The 23,904-nt window shown below is 36.4% G+C and overlaps 1 protein-coding gene across 3 annotated transcripts in view; it reads left to right on the forward strand.

Moving 5' to 3' along the window:
- Positions 1–23,904, forward strand: part of ANKS1B (ankyrin repeat and sterile alpha motif domain containing 1B) — a 449,446-nt gene that overhangs the window by 57,623 nt on the left and 367,919 nt on the right. For 2 of the 3 annotated variants that reach the window (XM_035901046.1, XM_035901047.1), the window contains exons 4-6: positions 11,332–11,628; positions 19,501–19,576; positions 21,807–21,908. In XM_035901046.1, the coding sequence (XP_035756939.1) occupies positions 11,332–11,628; positions 19,501–19,576; positions 21,807–21,908 (475 nt within the window). Of the gene's footprint in view, positions 1–11,331; positions 11,629–14,403; positions 14,525–19,500; positions 19,577–21,806; positions 21,909–23,904 lie in introns of those variants that run through there. The other variant, XM_035901048.1, reaches the window with a different exon arrangement.

The raw sequence follows: 23,904 nt of genomic DNA on the forward strand, positions 1-23,904 counted from the left end.
AAAGATATTTCAGTAAGATCAGAAAGAGAAATACAAACTCAATCCTACTTCCTCTGAACCCCACATATATGTCCAAATTTCTAGAATATTCTCAAGCTTGATTAGTGTGCTGTCCAGTCTCTGGTTTGATTGCTGGAGCAAATAAGCAGGGATGCTTCTGATTCTATACCCCACTGCCTCAAAAAAGGTCTTGTCATTAGATCTCCTGCTGTTTTATATATTTTTCCCAAAAGCTTTGTAATGGAAAATGTGTCAGCAATCCTCACGAGAAATGTTGGACCTTAAGTCTCTTAAGAGAGTCTTGATCATATTAAACTTTGAAGTTAAACTCATACAATACACGGTTCTGACCTTATAAATCCCCCGGCGTTCCACTCTAGACAGTGGCCAGCTTTAGTAGGTGGACCACTTAGCTGGCACTGACTTTCCTGTTCTAGTTAGCACTCTACACAGGAGAATATTATCCATATAAGGGAATGAGGGAAAAGCCATGTTGATATAAAGCCATCTCCACCCACATATCTTCAAATAACACCAGAGTGGCATCCGCACCCCAACATTGTACATTATTGAATCTGTAGGTTTCTGAGGCTTTTGCTTATTTGCTGATAGGCTGTATAACACATATCTACAGAGCTGAAGCTACAGCTTGTAAGAAATCCTGGGCTATTTTTCTTCCTTCTTTTTTCTTCTGAGAATTGGGGAGATGGGTAGCCATTTTTCCTGACACTTTTTCACTGCAGCAAGAAATATACTCAAGTCAGACTTTTTTTCCTGGATTTTTTTTGTAAGGATCACATTAAGAATGTATGTGCTTTCAGTTTAAGAAAATAATTTTGTTCATTAGTTAAAAATTGTTGCAAGTAATTTGTAATACATCTTTGCTTTTAATCTATTTTATTAAAATTCTATGTAAAATAAATGCTTCTAAAAACTTAAAGTAATGAACAACACAACAAAGAAGTAAATGAGAAGCTTATGATGCATAAATGTCTATTACATGAATTAATGGATTTAATATGGTATACTGTAAATTAATTGAACTGCATTCTACGCATTTAAAATGCAGTTAACTAGCATCATAGGATCATATCCAGCCATATCCAGCATCTAAAGCTCTGAATGCCCCCTACTGTTCCTATTACACAAAATTGAAAAAAAACAGTAAAGAGGCAAACAGTTAAATGACAATTATTTTATAGGGGGGGTGGAATGTAGACTGGCAACTCTACACACAGAAAATGGTTACAGCATAACAATTATGTAAGAGTAATTCTATCACTGTTTGATATAGGTGTCTTAGTTGACATGCATGATGTATGTTTTAAATTACAAAATACGGTGAAATTACAAAACGTGTTTAAATTCATTGATGAAGACTTGAAAATATGTAAATTATAAATTGCATGAAGATCAAGTAGGTAGTATGAGATCAAGATTTGTTAGTACATTAATACCAAATATAATAAAAAGGTGTGCTGCTAGCTGTCAGACTACTTACATGTTTATTTATGTAAAGACATCTGGGTAGCACAAATATTTATTATGGCAACTCTCATAATAAAATGACATAATTGATAAGAAATTCTAATCTGTGAAAAAAATTATAACAAATAACAGCCACATATGGGTCAATATGTAGTGTTTGGTATTAGTGCAGGAAATCACATGCAAAAAAGGTGAATAACATCAGGAATAAATATAAGGTTCAAAATATATTTTTAATATATATTGAAAGAATATGAATAGTAAAACATTTACAGGAAAAAATGTGAACACTTCTGAAATTTCTTGTTGATGTTCACTGTTCTGTGATTCTGTCTGTTTTTCTTCATGCACATAGCATGTCTTTTTCCTTACATTTATGTATTTAATGTGCTGTAGCCTTTTAGTGCATTGAACTGTAATTGTCATAAACCCCACTCACATTTCTTTAATGCTGCTTGACACTTCTTCTGAAATGTAAAGAGTTCAGGATGTGTTCATAATATGTAAATACCTAACATCTAACATATTTACTGTCTTCCCCAAGTCATCAAAATGAAGCACAGACATTATATGCTTCTTTCAGTGACACCTCTGAGACTTCCAGAAGTACAATTCAGTTCCAAATTAGCCTGCAAAACCAATCATTTTCATGTTCTGCATTTGATGTCCCCTCCCTCCCCTTAAATTAGAGACTATTTGGATGAATTTCCAAATTTCCCTTGCAACTCTTTTTATACCCTTTTTAGAAGAAAAAAATGAGCAGAGGTAATCTTTTTTTATTTGAGCCAATTGCAGCAATAAATGTGAAGAAAACATTTATTCAAAGTAGTCAACCAAATTACAGAATTACTTTTTTATTTTGTTTCCATGTAAGTGAAGGTCGATTTCAATGGGAATTCAGTAGGTTTGGTTTTTATTCACAGTGAGTAATTTTCAGCAGAATTTTTCCCAATAACTTTTACAAAAATTGTCTTTTTGAAAAAATACTATCTTAATAAAAGTATTTTCTAATTTATGGGACAATGCCTTCTTTATTTGTCTTCATATTGTTCTTATATGGTAAAGATATTCATTAGAACATGTTCATAGAATCATAGAAGGGTTTGGGTCAAAAGGGACCTTCAAAGATCATCTAGTCCAACACCCTTGCCATGGACAGGGACATCTTTTACTACATCAGGTTGCTCAAAGTCCTGCCCAACCTGACCTTGAACACTTCCAATGACGGAGCACAATTTCCACAATTTCTCCGGGCAACCTGTTCCAAAGTCTCACCACCTTCATCGTAAAAAATTTCTTCCTAATAGCTAATCTAAATCTACCCTCTTTCAGTTTAAAACCATTGCCCCTTGTCCTGTCACTACAGGACCTGATAAAAAGTCTTTGTCTTTCTTACAAGCCCCCTTTCTATATTGAAAGGCTGCAATAAGGTCTCCCAAGAGCCTTTCCTTCTCCAGGCCGAATGACCCCAATTTTCTCAGTTGTTCTTCATAGGAGAGGTGTTCCAGACCTCTGATAATTTTCGTGGCCCTCCCCTGGACATGCTCTAACAGATTCTTCTTCTCCTTGTGCTGGGGGCTCCAGAGCTGGATGCAGTGCTCCAGGTGGGGTCTCACAAGAGCAGAGCAGAGGGGCAGAATCCCCTCCCTTGACCTGCTGGCCAGATTTCTTTTGATGCAGCCCAGGATATATTTGGCTTTCTGGGCTGCAGGTACACATTGCTGGCTCATACCCAATTTTTCATCCATCAGTATCCTGATGAAAGTCCTTCTCTGCAGGGCTGCTCCTAATAATTTCATTACTGAGTCTGTATTGATATTGGGGATTGCGCTGACCCAGGTGCAGGACTTTGCATCTGGCCTTGTTGAACTTCCTGAGGTTCACACGGGCCCATTTTGCTAGCCTGTCAATGTCCCTCTGAATGGCATCCCTCCCCTCTAGTGTATCAACGGCACCACTCAGCTTGGTGTCACCAACAAACTTGCTGAGGGTGCACTCAATCCCACTATCTATGTTATTGATGACAATATTAAATAATATTGGTCCCAGTGCAGACCCTAGGGGGACACCACTCATTACTGGAATGTTCATTAGGGATTAGAATACAGAGGCTTAAACCGCACTAAGAAGGAAAAAATAGAAATGGAGCAGGATAGCATGCAGTAAAGAAAAAATTCAATCAGGAATGGTAGGTATTAAAAAAAACCCCAACAAAGTTAGAGAAATACATCCAGTGAGACAATATACAGCTTCTTTTAAATACCTAATAGGTGTGAACTCTCGAGTTTCTAAATTTTTGAATGCAAGCAAAGTTGTGAATAGTTTTTTTGTCTGTACAATTACAGTTGTAGAAGAACAAAAAAAGGAAAATATTTAGTCTTGTCTTAACTGCTTGGATTTTTAAATCAGATTTGAAAATATATTTGGAAATATTAGGGATGTCTAAATTCTAATGCTTGGTTTTGTGTTTAAGAGAGCTCTTGATAAGGAAATTTATGGGCTTCTTATTTATTTCTTTACTTTCAAATTAGACATGTTCATTGATGACCTGTGATAAGAAGAAGGATATTGTTAGCTATTTTTCCACAGAAACCGTAAAAATCTATGCACCATGTAAAACCCATTCCCTTCCTGAAGGAGAATGGATGATAAAGTCACAATGCTTTTCCCAAGAGCTCTCCTCATTCTTGGCTGTGTTCAGAGTTGCTGTTGTAACATTGTTCAGCCTTTGCCCTAGACATCCAGGAAAGCACTTTATTTCCCACTGTAATTAAATACAGTGACATGCTACTTGCTGAATCAATCAGGCAAACTTCCTTATTTTTTTCAGAATGATTAACTTGTTGGTGGAACTTCTCAGGAAACTACCTTCCTGTTTTAATAGATGAAGTAAGACTATCCTGAGATCAGTCCTTTCTCTGTCTTGGATGTATTGTCTTGCTCAGTTACTTGACATTGGGATTAGGGGACAAAGAAATGGCTCAGTGATTTAGGAAGTCTCCTTTTTCAAGTTCATCATAAAAGTGCTTAGATAATAAAGGAGTTGAGCATTCTTTGGAAAGGTCTGTGAAATGACTACTTGATAGTCATTATTGCTTGTACAGTACTTGCGTGGACTTTAGGAGCTTTAAACTACACAACTATGCAGTAAAAGTCCTAAATATACCCAGTGTTTAATAGTGTCTTTACAAGGGCCTATATAATATTCATGAGAGCCATTCATGTTCTTGATATTTCCTGCACCTCTTCACTATCAGACTGCCAAGCTACAATAATTGTAACGTATTTGCTAATCTGTCTTCTAATGAATAGACCTTAAGAGATGTTCTAGATTTTGCGGTGGCATGTGTTCTCAATAGCAAAATGATGTAGCACAGCCTGCAGTACTGACCAGACACAATGCTGTGAAGGCACAATTCAGTTTGCAGCAACAGAAGTCTGAGTTCTGACTGTATGTGGAAGAGAACAGGCTCAGAAAAAGGCTTCATAGAAGGGTTTGGGTCAAAAGGGACCTTCAAAGATCATCTAGTCCAACACCCTTGCCATGGACAGGGACATCTTTTACTACATCAGGTTGCTCAAAGTCCTGCCCAACCTGACCTTGAACACTTCCAATGACGGAGCACAATTTCCACAATTTCTCCGGGCAACCTGTTCCAAAGTCTCACCACCTTCATCGTAAAAAATTTCTTCCTAATAGCTAATCTAAATCTACCCTCTTTCAGTTTAAAACCATTGCCCCTTGTCCTGTCACTACAGGACCTGATAAAAAGTCTTTGTCTTTCTTACAAGCCCCCTTTCTATATTGAAAGGCTGCAATAAGGTCTCCCAAGAGCCTTTCCTTCTCCAGGCCGAATGACCCCAATTTTCTCAGTTGTTCTTCATAGGAGAGGTGTTCCAGACCTCTGATAATTTTCGTGGCCCTCCCCTGGACATGCTCTAACAGATTCTTCTTCTCCTTGTGCTGGGGGCTCCAGAGCTGGATGCAGTGCTCCAGGTGGGGTCTCACAAGAGCAGAGCAGAGGGGCAGAATCCCCTCCCTTGACCTGCTGGCCAGATTTCTTTTGATGCAGCCCAGGATATATTTGGCTTTCTGGGCTGCAGGTACACATTGCTGGCTCATACCCAATTTTTCATCCATCAGTATCCTGATGAAAGTCCTTCTCTGCAGGGCTGCTCCTAATAATTTCATTACTGAGTCTGTATTGATATTGGGGATTGCGCTGACCCAGGTGCAGGACTTTGCATCTGGCCTTGTTGAACTTCCTGAGGTTCACACGGGCCCATTTTGCTAGCCTGTCAATGTCCCTCTGAATGGCATCCCTCCCCTCTAGTGTATCAACGGCACCACTCAGCTTGGTGTCACCAACAAACTTGCTGAGGGTGCACTCAATCCCACTATCTATGTTATTGATGACAATATTAAATAATATTGGTCCCAGTGCAGACCCTAGGGGGACACCACTCATTACTGGAATGTTCATTAGGGATTAGAATACAGAGGCTTAAACCGCACTAAGAAGGAAAAAATAGAAATGGAGCAGGATAGCATGCAGTAAAGAAAAAATTCAATCAGGAATGGTAGGTATTAAAAAAAACCCCAACAAAGTTAGAGAAATACATCCAGTGAGACAATATACAGCTTCTTTTAAATACCTAATAGGTGTGAACTCTCGAGTTTCTAAATTTTTGAATGCAAGCAAAGTTGTGAATAGTTTTTTTGTCTGTACAATTACAGTTGTAGAAGAACAAAAAAAGGAAAATATTTAGTCTTGTCTTAACTGCTTGGATTTTTAAATCAGATTTGAAAATATATTTGGAAATATTAGGGATGTCTAAATTCTAATGCTTGGTTTTGTGTTTAAGAGAGCTCTTGATAAGGAAATTTATGGGCTTCTTATTTATTTCTTTACTTTCAAATTAGACATGTTCATTGATGACCTGTGATAAGAAGAAGGATATTGTTAGCTATTTTTCCACAGAAACCGTAAAAATCTATGCACCATGTAAAACCCATTCCCTTCCTGAAGGAGAATGGATGATAAAGTCACAATGCTTTTCCCAAGAGCTCTCCTCATTCTTGGCTGTGTTCAGAGTTGCTGTTGTAACATTGTTCAGCCTTTGCCCTAGACATCCAGGAAAGCACTTTATTTCCCACTGTAATTAAATACAGTGACATGCTACTTGCTGAATCAATCAGGCAAACTTCCTTATTTTTTTCAGAATGATTAACTTGTTGGTGGAACTTCTCAGGAAACTACCTTCCTGTTTTAATAGATGAAGTAAGACTATCCTGAGATCAGTCCTTTCTCTGTCTTGGATGTATTGTCTTGCTCAGTTACTTGACATTGGGATTAGGGGACAAAGAAATGGCTCAGTGATTTAGGAAGTCTCCTTTTTCAAGTTCATCATAAAAGTGCTTAGATAATAAAGGAGTTGAGCATTCTTTGGAAAGGTCTGTGAAATGACTACTTGATAGTCATTATTGCTTGTACAGTACTTGCGTGGACTTTAGGAGCTTTAAACTACACAACTATGCAGTAAAAGTCCTAAATATACCCAGTGTTTAATAGTGTCTTTACAAGGGCCTATATAATATTCATGAGAGCCATTCATGTTCTTGATATTTCCTGCACCTCTTCACTATCAGACTGCCAAGCTACAATAATTGTAACGTATTTGCTAATCTGTCTTCTAATGAATAGACCTTAAGAGATGTTCTAGATTTTGCGGTGGCATGTGTTCTCAATAGCAAAATGATGTAGCACAGCCTGCAGTACTGACCAGACACAATGCTGTGAAGGCACAATTCAGTTTGCAGCAACAGAAGTCTGAGTTCTGACTGTATGTGGAAGAGAACAGGCTCAGAAAAAGGCTAGAAAATGACAGGATCATGCCCATGAGGAGACCTGTGTAACAAATAATGAAGAAGAAAGTTACAGAAGGTTAAAAGCTGAATCATAAGATGCCTTAACTGTGAATATTAGGGACTACTGTTTTATACTATTTTTGCATAATATCGGTCTTCTCTTCCTGTCTTACATTTTGTACATCTTGGTTCTGATTTCTAGATCTTTCTTTTCCTTGAGTCATTCAGTCTTAGGATCTATCTTGTAGTTTCTAACATGTGATGAAGTATCTGACATTTCTAAAAGCATTCTAGTCTGTTTCTTCAGCATTAGATGCATTATTTAACCCTTGGATATCAGATTTGGAGATCTAATCACACAATGGTAACTTGCATGCAGACTTTTGTATTTTCATAGCAGGTTAACTGCTCATGGCAATGAGTGTGAGCCCATAAACGTTCTGTATTCCAGAAACTGCTTACATATGGGACTGAAAATGTAGGCAATAGTAATAAATTATTATTAATTACTTCAAGAATAATTTTTTATGCCTTTCAAATATTTCTTTGAAATAATAAGCTATTTTAGATATATGAGGACAAACAGTACTTTAAAATCAATAGCGTTACACCTGCATTAGCTTTGACCTCACAAAGGACAAGTCAGAAGTAACAGTGGTTTTGGGACCAAGGAAATCACGTAACTTAAACAATAACTCTTAAAATATCATCATGTGTGTGTGGGGGGGTGTTTATTCTTACTGTATGTCTTCTATAAGCAAATGCCTGAAGGAGGAAGTTCATGGCACTGACTGAGACATCCATGTCCATCTTTCCATGAGTGGTAAGGAGAGGAAGATAATGTTTCTTCCAGTCCAGGAAATACACTGGACACTGTAATAGCATCCTCCATCCTAGGGGTCTCTCTGGGAATGCTGGACCAACTGTGTCTATCTGGTAGGCATTCCCTCTTTTCTTAAATTTGAAGATGGCAGACTGTCAAAACCTACTTAAAAACTCTGTCCTCTCTCCTCAGTAAAACCTCTTGCTTCCAAGGTGATTTATTTTATGTAATTAGTACTAAATTGTCAAAGCAGATAAATTTAGAGGACAGTTAAACAAGTTGTAATTCTCTCTTTGAAAGTTAAGAATCATTCTGTCTTTTATACCTGAGTTGAGTTGATTAATTTACATTTTAAAGAGGGAAGGATGTTGTATTATTGAGTTTTAATTAGGTAGTACTTCTCAGCTCTGATAACACAATATATACAATGCCTGTTCTGACTGCACATGTGTAGGTAATTTAATTATTGTGTTTGTCCAGGTTGGATTCTTCTATTTTATTTCAGTGATACCTAGTTCTTCTAAATTTTGAATCAGTTTGGTTTGTCATTAACTGAAATGTAGCTTTAATTTGGGAAATGCAAAGAAATGAACAAAAATGTTCAACAATGTTCATTTGAAAATAATAACATTTTGTTCAGATTTACAGATGCTTTTATGCACTATGGTGTTTTAAAATATACTTTTCTGTAAATATGCCCTTGCATGAAAATTCAGTTGGATATTCTTTATTTAGAGGGAGAAAATTTAAGTTCGCTGTGCAGCAGCAATGATTTGGACTGGTTGGTCTCTATGTGTCTTTATCTGTGGCTGAAATTCTGGCCAGTCACCACATTTTGAGAAAAAGGTCATAACCAATTTAATTTTTATGCCTCTCAGGAAATTTAATCAGAATACTTTTAAACTACAGTATTAGACTATTGGCACAATATTCCAGATAATTTATATATTATCCATAAAGACTTGAAAAAAATTCAAACACAAGCAGATATTGGATAGATATATATATGTGTTTGACAACTGTATAGTAAACGTGCATTTTGGTATTTACCTCACCGAACGTGGATATAGTTATACATCTAATTTTTTTGTGTAACTATTTCCATTGGATATGTAAATACAGTAACTGTAGGCACAAATTACCATAATTGGCCATTTTATGTGCAATTATCTGATTTTCATACATAATTGTGGTAATTGTACACAAAATTAGACTGCGATTGCCTGTTTATCTATGCAGTTCTGTCCATGAAATATTGAAAATCTAAAAATAAGTTCTAATAAACTATGCCTGTGATTTGTGGGTATACTACCATACATAAAAAAATTGCTTTGCCCAGTACTTTATAAAGGATACGTTAGAAGTCACTAGAGCGCAAAGAGCATATCACAGGTAGTTGATAGATCGTTGCAGCCACGTAGTATTGTGATAGCACATATTTTATCCTGAATTTATGCCTATGTAATAGAGAAAGGCCATGCGGTGGTCTGAATAATGCACGATGATTCAAATACTTACCAGTCATCAAGCCACGTCACCGATGGAAACTTCTCACTTTCTACTCGTCTCTTCCCACTTTCCAGCTTCTGTCTTGCAGTTTATCAGGAAACGCATTCCAGTCTCTAGGATCTTGTGTGGTGCTGCAGACACCTGAAGAGTTTATCTGCAACATTGATTTATCTGAATGTATCAATCTGTCTCTTCTGTCTCCCAGGTTCACCTGAGTCATTTTAAATTACAAGACGAGATGAAAAGGACAGCAGTGTTAAAACCATAAACTCGAGATTTAAGTTTTTGATTATAGAATTAGAAACACTGTTACTAAAAAGAAAGAAAAGTTTCCTCCCTTTCCACCTTCCTAGATATTACTGTGCAACATGGATTTTCTTATCCTAGCTAGCTTTTGAGTAAAAGACCAAAGCCTCATTTCTCTGGTTCTCTCACCCTTTCTGTCTTTCAAAAGACAAATCTTTTTTTCTATTTTCAGTTCTCTGTCCCCAGAGTTTTCTTCAGTGGTTTCCTTGAGAAATACAGCCTATGGATTCAGATTTATTTCTTCTCCATTCTTAGAATTATATTTCTACCTTTCTCTAGTATCTTTTCTGAATTTGTGTTATTTTCTGACACATTAGCTTATTGGCTTTCCACTTTTACAACATTTTCAAAACTGTCACAAAATTTTATAAATCATATATCAGAAGAGGCACTCAATGTACACACTTTTAAAATTTATAGTGTCTAGTCTATTTTAAGGTTTCATAGAGACTACATAAGATATATTAATAATATAGATGGCATATAGAATTCAGAGAGCTCTATAAATTATTTCCTTCCTCTGTGCCTGAAGTTATTTGTCTGTTTGGGATTGCAAGTATACAGGCAGAACAGGAAGAAAACAATTAAAGAAGACGCTGCTTATTCGCAATATTTACTTATTATTAAGATTATTAAATAGTGTTTGGGGAAAGACTTGGGGAACATTGATTTATAAAGCAAAAACTTATTCAATCCACAGCATACAAATACTCATATGCCTTAAAATGCACACATAGATCTCCCTGGAGCCCTGCGAAGACTTACGTGATATGCTAAGTCTTTTTTATATCTACAGTTGCTATTTTGCTTTCTTCCAAGCTTTGATGGTTGGCTTGATAGTAACTTTTATAGTGATATATGAATCTAGCCTTGTGCCTGGTACATTTTCATTATGCAGTTTTTCTCTGTAATTTCACTACTCTAATAGCAAACTGCTATGATTTAAAACCGTTATACAGAGAGGAGATACTCAGGTGTGAGAGTTTTTCTAAGAGAAGGACTCAGCTATGATTTCAGGAACAGTTGAATCAAGAAAGGTACCATATTTTGGCATATCATGAGCAGCAAGGTATTTTGGGGCATGTTGTTAAAAATGGATTGGGAACAATGTGGACACATAGGGACCTGATCTGCTTGAGAGACACAAAGCTGAAGTATTAATGTACTATTAGTAAAGTTTTAGTGGAGTCATTCTGAAGCATTTAACATACATTACCATACATTATATTGCAAATCCTGCCTGTGTAGTGATCTCATGGAGACAATTTATAGAAGCCGAGCAGTTTTGTTGTGTGATTAAACATGGATTTCTGAAGCTTTTGTTTTGTTTTAACAGAACAATGAAAATGAAACAGCACTGCATTGTGCAGCTCAGTATGGTCATTCAGAAGTAGTTGCTGTTCTGTTAGAAGAGCTAACAGACCCTACAATAAGGAACAACAAACTAGAAACACCTCTGGATCTGGCAGCACTTTATGGACGTCTGCGCGTTGTAAAAATGATCATCAAAGCATATCCAAACCTGATGAACTGTAATACAAGAAAACACACTCCTTTGCATCTTGCTGCACGTAATGGCCACAAAGCTGTTGTACAGGTGCTTCTGGAGGCGGGAATGGATGTCAGCTGCCAAGTTAGTGTGTAATTTCTTCCTTCACTTCTTCTTTTCCTCCTTTCTTCCTTTCTTACCTTACTTACCTTTATCATTAGAATATGATTCAAATGAAATAGCTTCTTACACTTTTTCTTTTAAAATACACTTGCATTTACTTTGTTAGGAACGCTGCAAGGTGATATATACTACAGATTTATTTTTTACGACCCAAATAATGCATTCAAAGGGATAACTCAAGAAAGATATGTGTCTTCAATGCTCAGTGTATATTTTAATGTTGTCTTGAGGCATGTAGATACACAAATCATATTAACCATTCATGTAGCAGTATATATATATTTTTTTTACAACATTGGCTTTAATGATACTAACCTGACTTGCTAAAGCTATGGCCCTTAATAGTCATAGCAATCTGAAACAATGTTTGACTGAGAACGCATTTTCCAAGGGTTATCCCATTGTGAACCAAAAGTTACAAAATACTACTACTATTACTACTGCTGCTACTGCTGCTGCTACTACTACTACTAGTAGTAGTACTACTACTACTACTACTACTAATAATAATAATAATAATTTTTCTGCTTTCCTAAACACTTGTAGTATAAATCTATAATTCTATAGCAATACACTCTTGCTGCTACTGACTGCAACCTGCTAGCTCTTTGGTGCATTTATTCTACGCACAGTAAATTATAATGGTGTAAAAGAGGTAACTTTAAATAAGAGACATAGATGGGAACTATAGAACATAGATACAAGATACAGCAGCAGTACATTTTAAGTCCAATTCTTTGTAGTGGAAAGTGTCCAAGCCTTCTAACTCCAGAGGACCTGATTCTGTTACATGTGAAGTCTTGCCTCAGGCTTATGATTTCTCTTGATTCGATTGACAGCACTGTATTTGAGTTTAAAGTGCATTTTCTCTTCAGATTTAAAGTAGCCTTCTTACCATCTGATGTATTATGGTTATAATGCTTCGAATTAAGGTTGTTTCAGCTTTATTTCTATTTTCAGATAAACCAACTAAACAAATGTAATTACATCTATTTTAGAGTGACATCCAGGCATTCTTTACCAATAGGTGATTTAATAAATCTTGTGAACTTTGCCTAAACTTTGACTAAGTTTTATAACCATTTTAAGCTTTAATGAAACACCTTTGTACACATATTCCCCTTTATATAACGGGAATGCACTTGGGTTCTATGCACTTTTGTTATTTCTGGATTCTTCCATCAAGGTTGTGTTTTTCAACTTTTGAGGAAAAGAATGTGAAATGGGAAAGAAAAGATAGATTAAAAGAAACAGCAAAGCAAAAGAGAAAATAGTAACATATTTTAAGATTAAAAATGGGTATTCTCAAATGACTTCAAAATGAAAATGTAGTAAAATTGTTTTGCTACTTTTAATAGCTCTAGTATCTTTTGAGTTAGCATTGTTGCTTGCTTCAAACTATTTCAAACTGAAACACTTTTTTTTCTATGGTTTGCTTACTTGTGTATTTGCCTGGCATTATGCTTCCAATTTAATTTGCTTTTGATTTTCTTTACTAGGAAGTGATACACTTGTCAAGATTAATACAAGCAGCTCTTTTGTTTCAGCTGTCCTTTATTATTACTACATCTTAAGTAATTTAGAAAAGTTTAAAGCTAAAGCAACATGTAACTGAACCCTTGAATATGTGTTTCTGAATATATAATTTCTCTTCTATCTCTAGCAAATGAGTGAGGAAAAAGTCAGAAAGAAACTGAACTGATGCCTAAGAAATAGAATAATTGAAGACAAATAGTGTCTGTCATGGCAACTCACAAACTGATGGTTACATGAGGGTTGAATATTACACAATGCTTTTATGAAGTGTGTTCTTCCTCTTATGTAATCTAGATAATTTTAGCACCATTGTGAATTCTCCTAAGCCATTTCTATCTATAGTTATACCAAAAGTTTTTTGCTGGTCTTTAAAAAATATAGTGGCTGCAAATTTTGAACGATCTTCTTTTAAGAAATGAGAGATTCTTTTAGTAATGGTGATCTGTTTGCCATCTAGACTAAAATTCTAGGACTTTTTTCTTTTTTTAAAAATTCTGATTTATTTTAAGAAATTGATGTTCTTATTTTTCTTAGTTATTCTTAAGCGGGGGGGATTTTAAAATTTTATTTTATTTTATTTTATTTTATTCTGGTGTAATCTTGTTTCTTCTGTGTTTGGCCTACTTGCCATAAGGAAATATCATTTCTTTATTTTCTTACCGCTATGCATACTCTCCATCAATATGTTCCTTTTCATTCAGCATCTTAGCATATTGGCAAGTAGGCTCTGTACATATTGTTAACTTACTCCTTCCACAACCTCTGAAAAATTCTTTGTTGATGATTACTGGCAGCTTATTAAACTGAGCAGAGCATACAATATCAGCCTGTTACTTAAAACTGAACTCAGCTGTTTTAATATTAATTAAATTGCTCTGCATCACTGAATGGGAAAGAACAGTATACAAAATATAATCCTGTGTGGTAAATAAAATTGTACACATTCATACACGTTAAATAAATTTAGCTTATCAGCAGTAAGCTCTCAGAATGCTGAGAGACAATTATAGAAGCAGCCTATCTGCTATCATTCTGTAATTGTAAATATTTATTTGTTTAAATGGGAAGTTTACTTTAGCCATGTTACCTTTCTCTTCTGTACTCCCTGAGCACTTTTTAATTGTAGCAAATATTTGGACTAAAAATAGACAGCATTTAATTTTTTGATTGAATTAATCACACATTTTATTCATTTCCCAGGTCTATCCAATATCCTTCAATCTGAAATTATTTAGAAGCGGGCAATACAAATCTGCTCCATCTCTTTATGCTTTGAAGTTTTCATTTAAATTGAAACATATGAAAAATACACAGGTTTTGGGTGAGTGATAGATTTTGGGCCCTCAGTAAAATAAGATACTGCACAGTTCAGTGTGTTTCATTTGAACAGTAATTTTATAGTTGTAAATTCCTTGAAAACTTGCCCCCTTCTGCTTATACAACCTTTTTCTATCCCTGTTTGCCTTCCCTGCCTGTTCCAGTAATAATGGCAATTTCCGTTGCTTATCACTGTAGCTTTTCTGCAAAGAGCTACACCCCTTCCTTTTTGCTGTCACTATGTATGGAGGGTATTCCTGGAAGCAATTTGCAAAGCTACCATTCAGATTATGTCTGAAATCCATGTCAAAGCTATAGTAAACTGCCTATGAATAAGGACTAGACAAGTGACCTAACTACAAGCTCTTGCATATTTACATGGTTAAAAAAATCTCTAATTAATAAAACCCTTGGTACTTTCATGTGAGCCTGCAAATTGTACACCAAGTTGAATTGTATATCCTGGTGTTCCTACTGGCAATGCCCTTCTACCCTTGCTTGCATTGTGTGTCCAGCTGGGACATTCTACCTGTATTTAGCTGCAAGCGACTTGGGGCAGGGACTGTTTTATTATATGCTTAGCACAATTTGTGCTTTAGTTCTCTATATTTAATACACAAAAAACTTATGCCAGGGAATCAATATATAATCCATTGATGCAAACTCAAGCAGACTTTACCTCACTGTGTTCATGAAAAAATACCAGCATTTTTTGCATTAAATATCGCTGTGGAAGACTTTCCAAATATAATGGTAGTGTTCACGTTGCCAGAAAAATACAATCCAAGACAATGAAAGCTTCAGAAAGTAAATTAGTGAGCATTGTCTATAAATCTTAACTTTGTTTGCTGTAGTATAGACAACAGGAGTATGTTAGTGCATAGGTACACCATTATAAGTGAAAAAGATCTACCTTAAAACTCTAGCACATCTTAAACATTATATAGTAATTATTTGCAACTACATTTTCTAATCCTTCCAATTTGTGTAATATGCTTTATTGCACCAGAAAAAAAACCCCAACATTATTTCTATCGTCTCCAAGTAGTAGTCCACATGTACATTTACAAAGAGATATCTACTCAGTCAGCCAGTCCTCCACGTTTCTCTTGGCCCTGTTCATCCTGAGGCTTAGCATTTTCCCTACGTTAAGATGGAGTTTGGTAACTGAACTCTCTGGTAGCAAGGACATTTCTGCCTTCTGGACAGTTTTTGGGTCGAGGGATCTGATCTGCTTGTTAGTTATTCACTATTACCATGAAATCCTGCCTAGAGCTTTTAAGATTTACGTCAGCATTCATCTTCGTGACATCTCATGCAGGATTACACATCTGCATCTTACAAGTGTGCTTTCATTTTCCATGTTCCCAGACTGATTTTATTTCAGTTTCGTGGTAATATTTCCCCTCTTTCTCCAAAAATCACCTATATATTGGACAGATCAGTCCATTTTTTATATGGCATGCCTCTAAAATTCCTCTTTCAAACAGACCGTTTGTAATATATACCTCATTTCTGGGATATGACATTCATAAGCATTGTCTGATAGCTTGGAGTTGTAAAGCAAAGACTGCCCCAGAATTCAGGGCAGTGCAGAATGCCTGTAAAGCATTTCAGGGTCATGTTCAGATATGACAGGAAATATCGCTGTAGAATAGACCAAGAAGCTAGAAAGTATGAAATGAAAAAATGCATTTGGCTTTGGTTTCCTCTCACCACACTATGAATTACCTATGTAGTTGGCTTAAGTTTCTCTACTCCCTTTATGCATGGCAGAGCTTTGGTTCATTGTTACAGAACTATCTTCTGGCTCTCAAGTTGTCCGCAGATAGATTTGTTTGCCTTAGACATCTACAGGAAATTTCTTCTTCTCATGTTAGTTTTCATTCCATTTCTTATGAGATGTATGCTTGCATCAAGGAAAATATTACTTGCCTTTCCTGCAGCAAAGAGTTTTGATCAATAGAAAGGACTGCTACCAGTTCTGACAATTATCATATCGGTATCTTTTCCACTCCTTAACTGAGGACTCTGAGGATAGATCCTCTCCCTTGTCTTCAAAGCTGTTGATTGAGCGTGCCAGAACATTAATTTTTCTCAGTCTCAGATCATGCCACAACAATGGATTCTAGATAGCTGTTGTCACTAAAGTATGTCCATTTTTTTTTCCATTAAAAAAGTTCCTTATTAATATTAATACAGAATTACCCCTACAATTTTAGTCAAGGTGCAGCTAGTTCCCGTCTCTGCAGTTCATCCTCAGTAGAACTAAAATTTAGTGCTCAGGCCTCCTATAACATTTGAACCTCTGTGGATTTCATTGTTGGTGTATATATCACAAATTATTATCCCTGGCAGAATCACAGAATGGTTGAGGAAGGTAACTCTGGTGGTCATCTGGTCCAACACTCCATTCAAACAGGGTCACTAGGGCAACCTTCAGCATTGCCCAGAACCATGTCCAGACAGCTGTTGAATATCTCCAAGGACTGAGACTCCACAACCTTCCCGCGCAACATGTACCAAGGCTCAGTCACCTGCACAGCAAAAAAAGTTTCCTTATGTTCAAACAGAACCTCCTGTGTTCCGGGTTTTCCCCATTACCTCTTCTCTCACTGGACACCACTGAGCCTGTCTCAGTTGTCTTTACACCCTCCCTTCAGATATTTGCACACATTGATGAGATCCCCTGTGAGTCTCCTCTTGTCTAGGCTAAACAGTCCCAGCTCTCTCAGCCTTTCCTCACAGGAACGATGCTCCAGTCTGTTAATCATCTTAGTAACTCTCTCCAGTAGCTCTGTATCTATTTGGTACCAGGGGGCCCAGAACTGGACAGAGTACTCCACGTGTGGCCTCATCAGTGGTGAACAGAAGGGAAGGTCAACTCTCTTGACCTGCTGGCAACACACCTCCTAGTGCGGCCCAGGATACCCTTAGCTTTTTTGCTGCAAAGACACATTGTTGGCACGTGTTCAATATGACAGAATAAGTTCAACTGTAGCAAATATGTTCAAATATGAAAGACACTCCTCTTTTCTCAAAACAGTGAGTGATCAATTGTGATTGAGCCTCTATTTTGGTGTTCTTCTCTGGCAGATTACTGTGCCAAACTTCTTCCTATTGTGGCTTTTGAATTTCACCATTTGTCTTTCCAAAGTCAAATATTTTGGGAGTCAAAACTGTACTTCAATCCTTGATGATAGGGAACTCTATGTTAACCAGGTCCACCCAATAGTCTTGAGGTTTATTCGTGTCAGTAAGTGACCAATCCAAAGGAAATGCCATATCTACACAAATACCGGAGAGGATAATAGGCTGTGCCAAAGCCTTTTTCAAGATTGCTGATGTCAAGCCTTTTTCAGTAATCAGACCTATAGCTATCAGTGACTTTTCTGAGAACTGTTTTCATTCCCAGAAATTTCTGAGCTGCACCTTAAGCTCTGCTTGTACCTTTGTGGTTGCCCTGTCATTCTAGAGTTATTCAGTGTTGAAGTCAATTATTACAGTTACTGGAAAACTCCTGTAGATACAGTTTAGAATTCTGACACCATCTCTAAGTAAATCGGAATATTTAGCCTTGTTCAGAATAAGTCTGTGGATGTTCATCTAGGTTGCTTCTGAAAATGGAAAGATTTGAAGTTGTTTTCATATATGTATTTCATATGTGTATTCTCTTACTGACTTCCTGCTCTCTGTTATACTGTTAATATACCCCCTGTGCTGGGTGTAAATGACATTGGGCATGCTCTACTTTGTACATCCATGTACTAAGTATGGAGAAAGATAAAAAGTGAGTGTTCCTATTATGGACACAACAAAGAGTTTTCAGGCTCAATTGGTAGGACATATGTACACTTACTGTGTGCTCACATCCATCTCAAGATCTCTGATTACTTCTAAATATCCTGTCATTGCATTGCTGTAACGCTGGTGCATTCTGATACAGCTAATAAATAATGAATCACTATTTTATTTCAGAGCTAATTTTTTTGTGTCTTTGAAGTCTTTCCATCATAGCAAGCATGACAATAATGCATTTGGATAAAATACAGAAAAAATAAATTCAAGTAGTAACACCTTTAACATTTGCCCACAAATATAAAACACTCAAAAACTAATTTACTATCAAAAAAAAAAAGAGGAGATGAGCCAGAGATTCAGTGAGATCTAGTGGTGCTTTAACTAGTGCTAATGCTGTTGTATGGAAAGGCATTTTGTTCAGATTTTTCAGTAACAGTCAGCAGTATAAAATAGTAAAAAAAGTAGCTCGTTGAGAGAGGTAGTTTGTTTTTCAGTACTGTAAATTTTATTTGAGCAGATGTCCATTCACAAAGAATTTTGTGTCACAGAAATATGCAAAATCAGGTTCACAGACATCTAAGGTAGAATTTAAATAATCTAAACATAGACATCTAATGCTGTTGAAGGTGCCTTAGGGTATCCAAGACATCTGTATGGGGCAGATATGATGCAGATCAAATATGAGCATCATCTGGAACATCAGCTGGAGGCCAGGGGGGATATCCTAGGGCACCTCTCACTATGTAACTGAATTGACCTTCTAGGGTGTGATCCAGTTTCAGATTAAAACACCAAAGTGTAGATGTCCACATGTAAACTGGCTGACTCTGCTGAACAGCTATGTTCCACTGATGATGCTGACTAGATTTTCACTGCCTACAATACGAGTTTAGAAATTTTACACAAACTCAGGCTTGTTAATCGGGAGTTGTATTTCATCCCTATGGTATGTTCTTATATAGTTACTATTTTTACAGTAGAACTGACAGTACTTCTGTTGTTATCTTGAATAGTAATAAAAAAATTCTGGCAGTATTTGTTCTTGCCCATTCAAAATTTTTTATGTGTAGATAAAATAGGTGGGAAAAAAAAATACTTATTTTCTAAATGTATTCTTTTTAAGAGGATCCATTGGTATTTTAATTTGCATTTTAACTGTCACAATATTTTTTTTTCCAGACAGAAAAAGGGAGCGCATTACATGAAGCAGCCCTATTTGGAAAGGTGGAGGTAGTACGCATTTTGCTTGAAACAGGTAAATCTAATTTACAGGAAACAGTGAACAAATATCCTTAATGTTCCTGCTCCCTCAAGTTTTGGTTATACAAATTACCGTTATCTTTCTCAGCCTTTGCAAATCTAATCGCATGTACCTCTCCTTAAAACAGTGATCTTTTAGAATAAGAAATTATTCTACACAGAGAACAAAAGGAATGTTTTCACTAAGACTCAGAAATTCCATATATGACTCATTGTATGCCACTGTATTCTGAGAATAAATGTATTCTGAGAACAAAATGGCTACATAGAATTTTATTATTCATTCTGAAAGACAGACAAGAATTTTCTTTGATCTAGAGGCCGGAAGACTCATGTTCACATTTATTTCCTTCACTAGCTATTCCTAACAAACACACCATTCTGCTTGCTCCTGCATTTCCTGGATAAACTTTGAGTGCCTGTGAAGAAAGGGGAAGGCACTGTGTCTCCGAGAATTGAATTTGTCCTGAAAGGACAGGAGAACAGGGATATAGAGTCCCAACAACCCCATCTACTACATAACAAGAGTTTCAGAATTGTTGCAGGTAAATTACTCATCTAGACAACTGTCTTCTCAGATAAATGAGAAGACCAATGAAAATGAAAATATTTAGAAATTACTTCTATGAGATACTTGAACTTCCATTACACTGAGGGATCTCATTGATCTTTATTATCAGTGCTTATGGGGTTATATATTGCAAAAGAAGGTATGCCCTACTCACAGCTCCTCATTTGAATCTCAGCTAGTACGTACCTGATCTGAGATCTGTTTTCAGAAAAAAAGATCCTTCCAAGGTGCTTTCCTGTTTGGATGAATAAGAAGGAAGCAGAAAGTGATCTTCACCTGCCCTCAAAAAGGCAGAGCCTTTTTATATTAATTCACCTAAAGGAGTAAGGACTGGAGAATATCACACAAACATAGGAAGCCCTTAGACCACAGATAAAAAATACCTTTATAGATTAGTACTCTCTATAGCCTCTGCCAGAGTACAGTTGTACAAAACAGTGGAGTAGAATCTTCACTGTGAACTCCTTCAACCCCAAATGCTCTGCACTTCTGTGGCACTCCCCACTTTCTGCCTTTTTTTATCTAACAATACCCTTTTCTCTAGTTCTGCTTCAAAAAAGACTCAGATGTTATAAGCAGCTACTGCAAATGAAAAGTGAAAGTTGGTGTCTCTGGCCTCTGAAAATCAGCTGCCACTTTTAATTAGCCCAGCAAAATTTTGGCTTTATTTTCTGTGAGAAAACAAATATCTCTTTCTCACAATACAAATTGGGAAACTCTCCATCAGGTCAGGAAATGACAAGAACTGCAGCCTTTTCTGGTGAGTAGAGAAGTCCTTCCATGCTTCCAGAATGTCCTTATAAATCCTGCCTTCTCTGATTTCCTCTATTTAGTGTCCTGAGAAGAATCTCATTCCTTAGGACCTTACATGCCTTTACTTTTCATAAAAGTACATCTAAACTGAAAACCAACTTCAGTCTTCTACCACAAGGCAAACATTTCCAAAGTAGCCCCTACAAGACAAAGGTGGACAGTCATGCAGTGTCATGTACAACAGGTTGTCTGAGACCTACCCAGGATAAGCGCAAAACTTGTTTATGGTTACATTCACCATTTGAGCCAAAGCATTTGTCAACAGTCTGAGCAGTCTGTGAGGAAATGCTTTGGCTATTCACACAGCCCTTATACTACATATAGGTATGTCAGTCTACTCAGAGCATGAATTTCGAACATGTTGCCATGAAGTACAAAACTTTTAAGGTTAATAGCTTTTTCAGTTTTGCTCCCAAAACATATACTGGTACTATGGACTAGAAAATCCCCAGTGTATCAGAGCAGCTGGAGAGAATTAGAATCCAGGAATGTAGGAAAATCATTCAGAGAAGTTCTTGATTTTATAAAATATGATTTTCAGGATGGCTGTTTCTTAGGAACAGTCTGTTTAACTAATCCCAAGTTTGATTTAAGAAGCTTACTTTATATCCCCATGAGTTACAGAAACATAAAAACAATCCATGTCAGCATGTGAATTTTAGGCTACTAAAGCTTTAAACAGAAATGGATGCTGTACTGCAGCTATAACACAGCTGTCAATCTGCTACAGTTGTAAAACTGCTTGCATTCAATTTGCCAGATAATTGAGTCTGATATACCACATTTATAATCAGAAGTACTTGGGGTTAAAAATTCCACCACAGATCGTTTTCTTTTTCAGGAATTGATACCAACATAAAGGACAGTTTGGGTAGAACGGTTTTAGACATTCTTAAAGAACATCCATCTCAGCAGTCACTCCAAATTGCGGCTCTACTTCAAGGTAAGTCATATTCAGTTATACATTTGTTAGAGGCAAATCAGAAGAGCATGGGAGAATATTAAGATATATAATAATTTCTACTCTTTAGCTATTTCATTATACAAGAGAGTAGTCTTTTGAATTAAAAAGATAAAATTCTTGTTTGCTAGATACAGAAAAAATAAGTGGTTGAATATCTGAATTTCAGAGTAATCCCTTTCTTTTTTTCTGACAATGGCCATTAGCATGGTGTGTCACTTACAGTTACTCTTTGTGCATTCTTCATTACAAAATAACGTATTGTAATTTTTCACTGCAGTTCCATTAAATTGGTATGGTAGAAATGTTTGATTCGTTCATAAATAACAACTGTGACTGAAAGATGATGAGAAATTTTTAAAAGAATTTATTACATTCTTCTAATTTTCCTTAAATTTAAAAAAACCTAAACCAGGCAGTAACTCTTGTCATTATAGCAGAAATAATATAATTTTGTTGTACATATGTGTGTTCTCATTCCTCATCTTACTTTCATGGTGTAAGACTGATGAAACGCCATTGTTTACTTCAATTTTTTTACTGTAGAAGATGGCAGTAAAGGGATGAAACATGAGCTAGTACGTAAGTCAGTGTTAAACATCATTCATTCTCTTCTATGGAATTTGTTCCATGCATTTTCAGATTAGTCTTTAATTAGCTCTGTTTGACCGAGCAGTTGCCCGCAGGTATCGTTGCTGCATCTCCACCTATATTGACTATTTCCATCTTTAAAGAAGCCGTTTTAATCAGGTCAGTGTTGGTTCTACATATGAACTAGCTCATGCTCCAGTCTCCTGCATAACTATATTTCATAAGAACATTTCCTAGAGAAAATGAGGTCATGTGGCCACACTGTGTCCTTCAGGTTTTCTTTTCTGAATAACTTTCAAACTTGCTAGCCAGCTTCAGTAAAGTTTTCCAGTGAGATGATGGACTGCAAATACAAAGCTCCTATAAGTATAATGAAAATTTTTCAGGCTGGAGAGGTATTCTCTTAAGGAGCAGATTCATGTTATAGCTGAACTGAATTAACAGCTTGCCTTGGGGTCTCAGTCTCTCCCTCTTTCCTATTTCCTTTCCCCTTTCCCCCATTCCCCTCCTTCCTCCTCCCCTGCTTTCAGCTACACAGTTCCCTTCCACATTTCCTGCTTACAGGAGTTTGCAAAGTGATCTGATTGAATTCAAGAACTAGTAATATATAAAACACACAATTTATTATATTACCTATATTTAATAGTATGTAGCAATAATAAAAAATAAGATTATATAAATATACATTTGTTTGTTTTAATGAGCTTGCCTCCTATGTGATTCAGGTCCCAGAATTAGCTCTGTCCCAGGTAACTGGCAGAAATGTGCATCAAAATGGGGAGGAAGATATGAGTGAAGGAAGTAGGACTTCTCCCTGTCAGCAGAAGGGAGTTCCTGATGTGACTCAGACTGTATGGTGAAACTTCAGCTTTTATGTCCTCACTGAACTGCAGTGTGAACATGAAGAGGAAAAGAGGGTTAATATACTGAAACTTCTTCAGTGGCAAGAAAAGGTTCAGTCAGAGCTTCCACTTTCTTAGACATCCAAATCAATCATCCTTCAGATATTAATCTAAGATTCCATCACCAACTAAATAATTTTAATTATAGTATCTCTGCATTGTTCCATTTTCTCCTTAGTGTAATAACCTTGTAGTCTCAACCCCACTGATGAACAAAGTTTCTTCAAAGTACCCTTGCTCTATGAAAAACAGAGCACCCAAACCCTCTCAGGGGTTTGTCATGTTGATGGATCAGTATCTGCCCTTAGTTTTTACCACAGAAAAGAAATACATCAATTTCAAGGCTTTTTGGTCTTTTGACATGCAATCTTTTCCACGTCTGCCTTGAAAATATAAAGAAGACCGCTTAGTAGTTTCACCTCATATTAGTATGATGAAGCTGTTCTTGTAACAAGCAGCTGTTTATTTTTGCTCTGTCTCCTTAT

Source organism: Egretta garzetta, unplaced genomic scaffold (genome assembly GCF_000687185.1).
Source record: "Egretta garzetta isolate BGI_Z169 unplaced genomic scaffold, ASM68718v1 scaffold38, whole genome shotgun sequence".
Taxonomy (NCBI): Eukaryota; Metazoa; Chordata; class Aves; order Pelecaniformes; family Ardeidae; genus Egretta; species Egretta garzetta.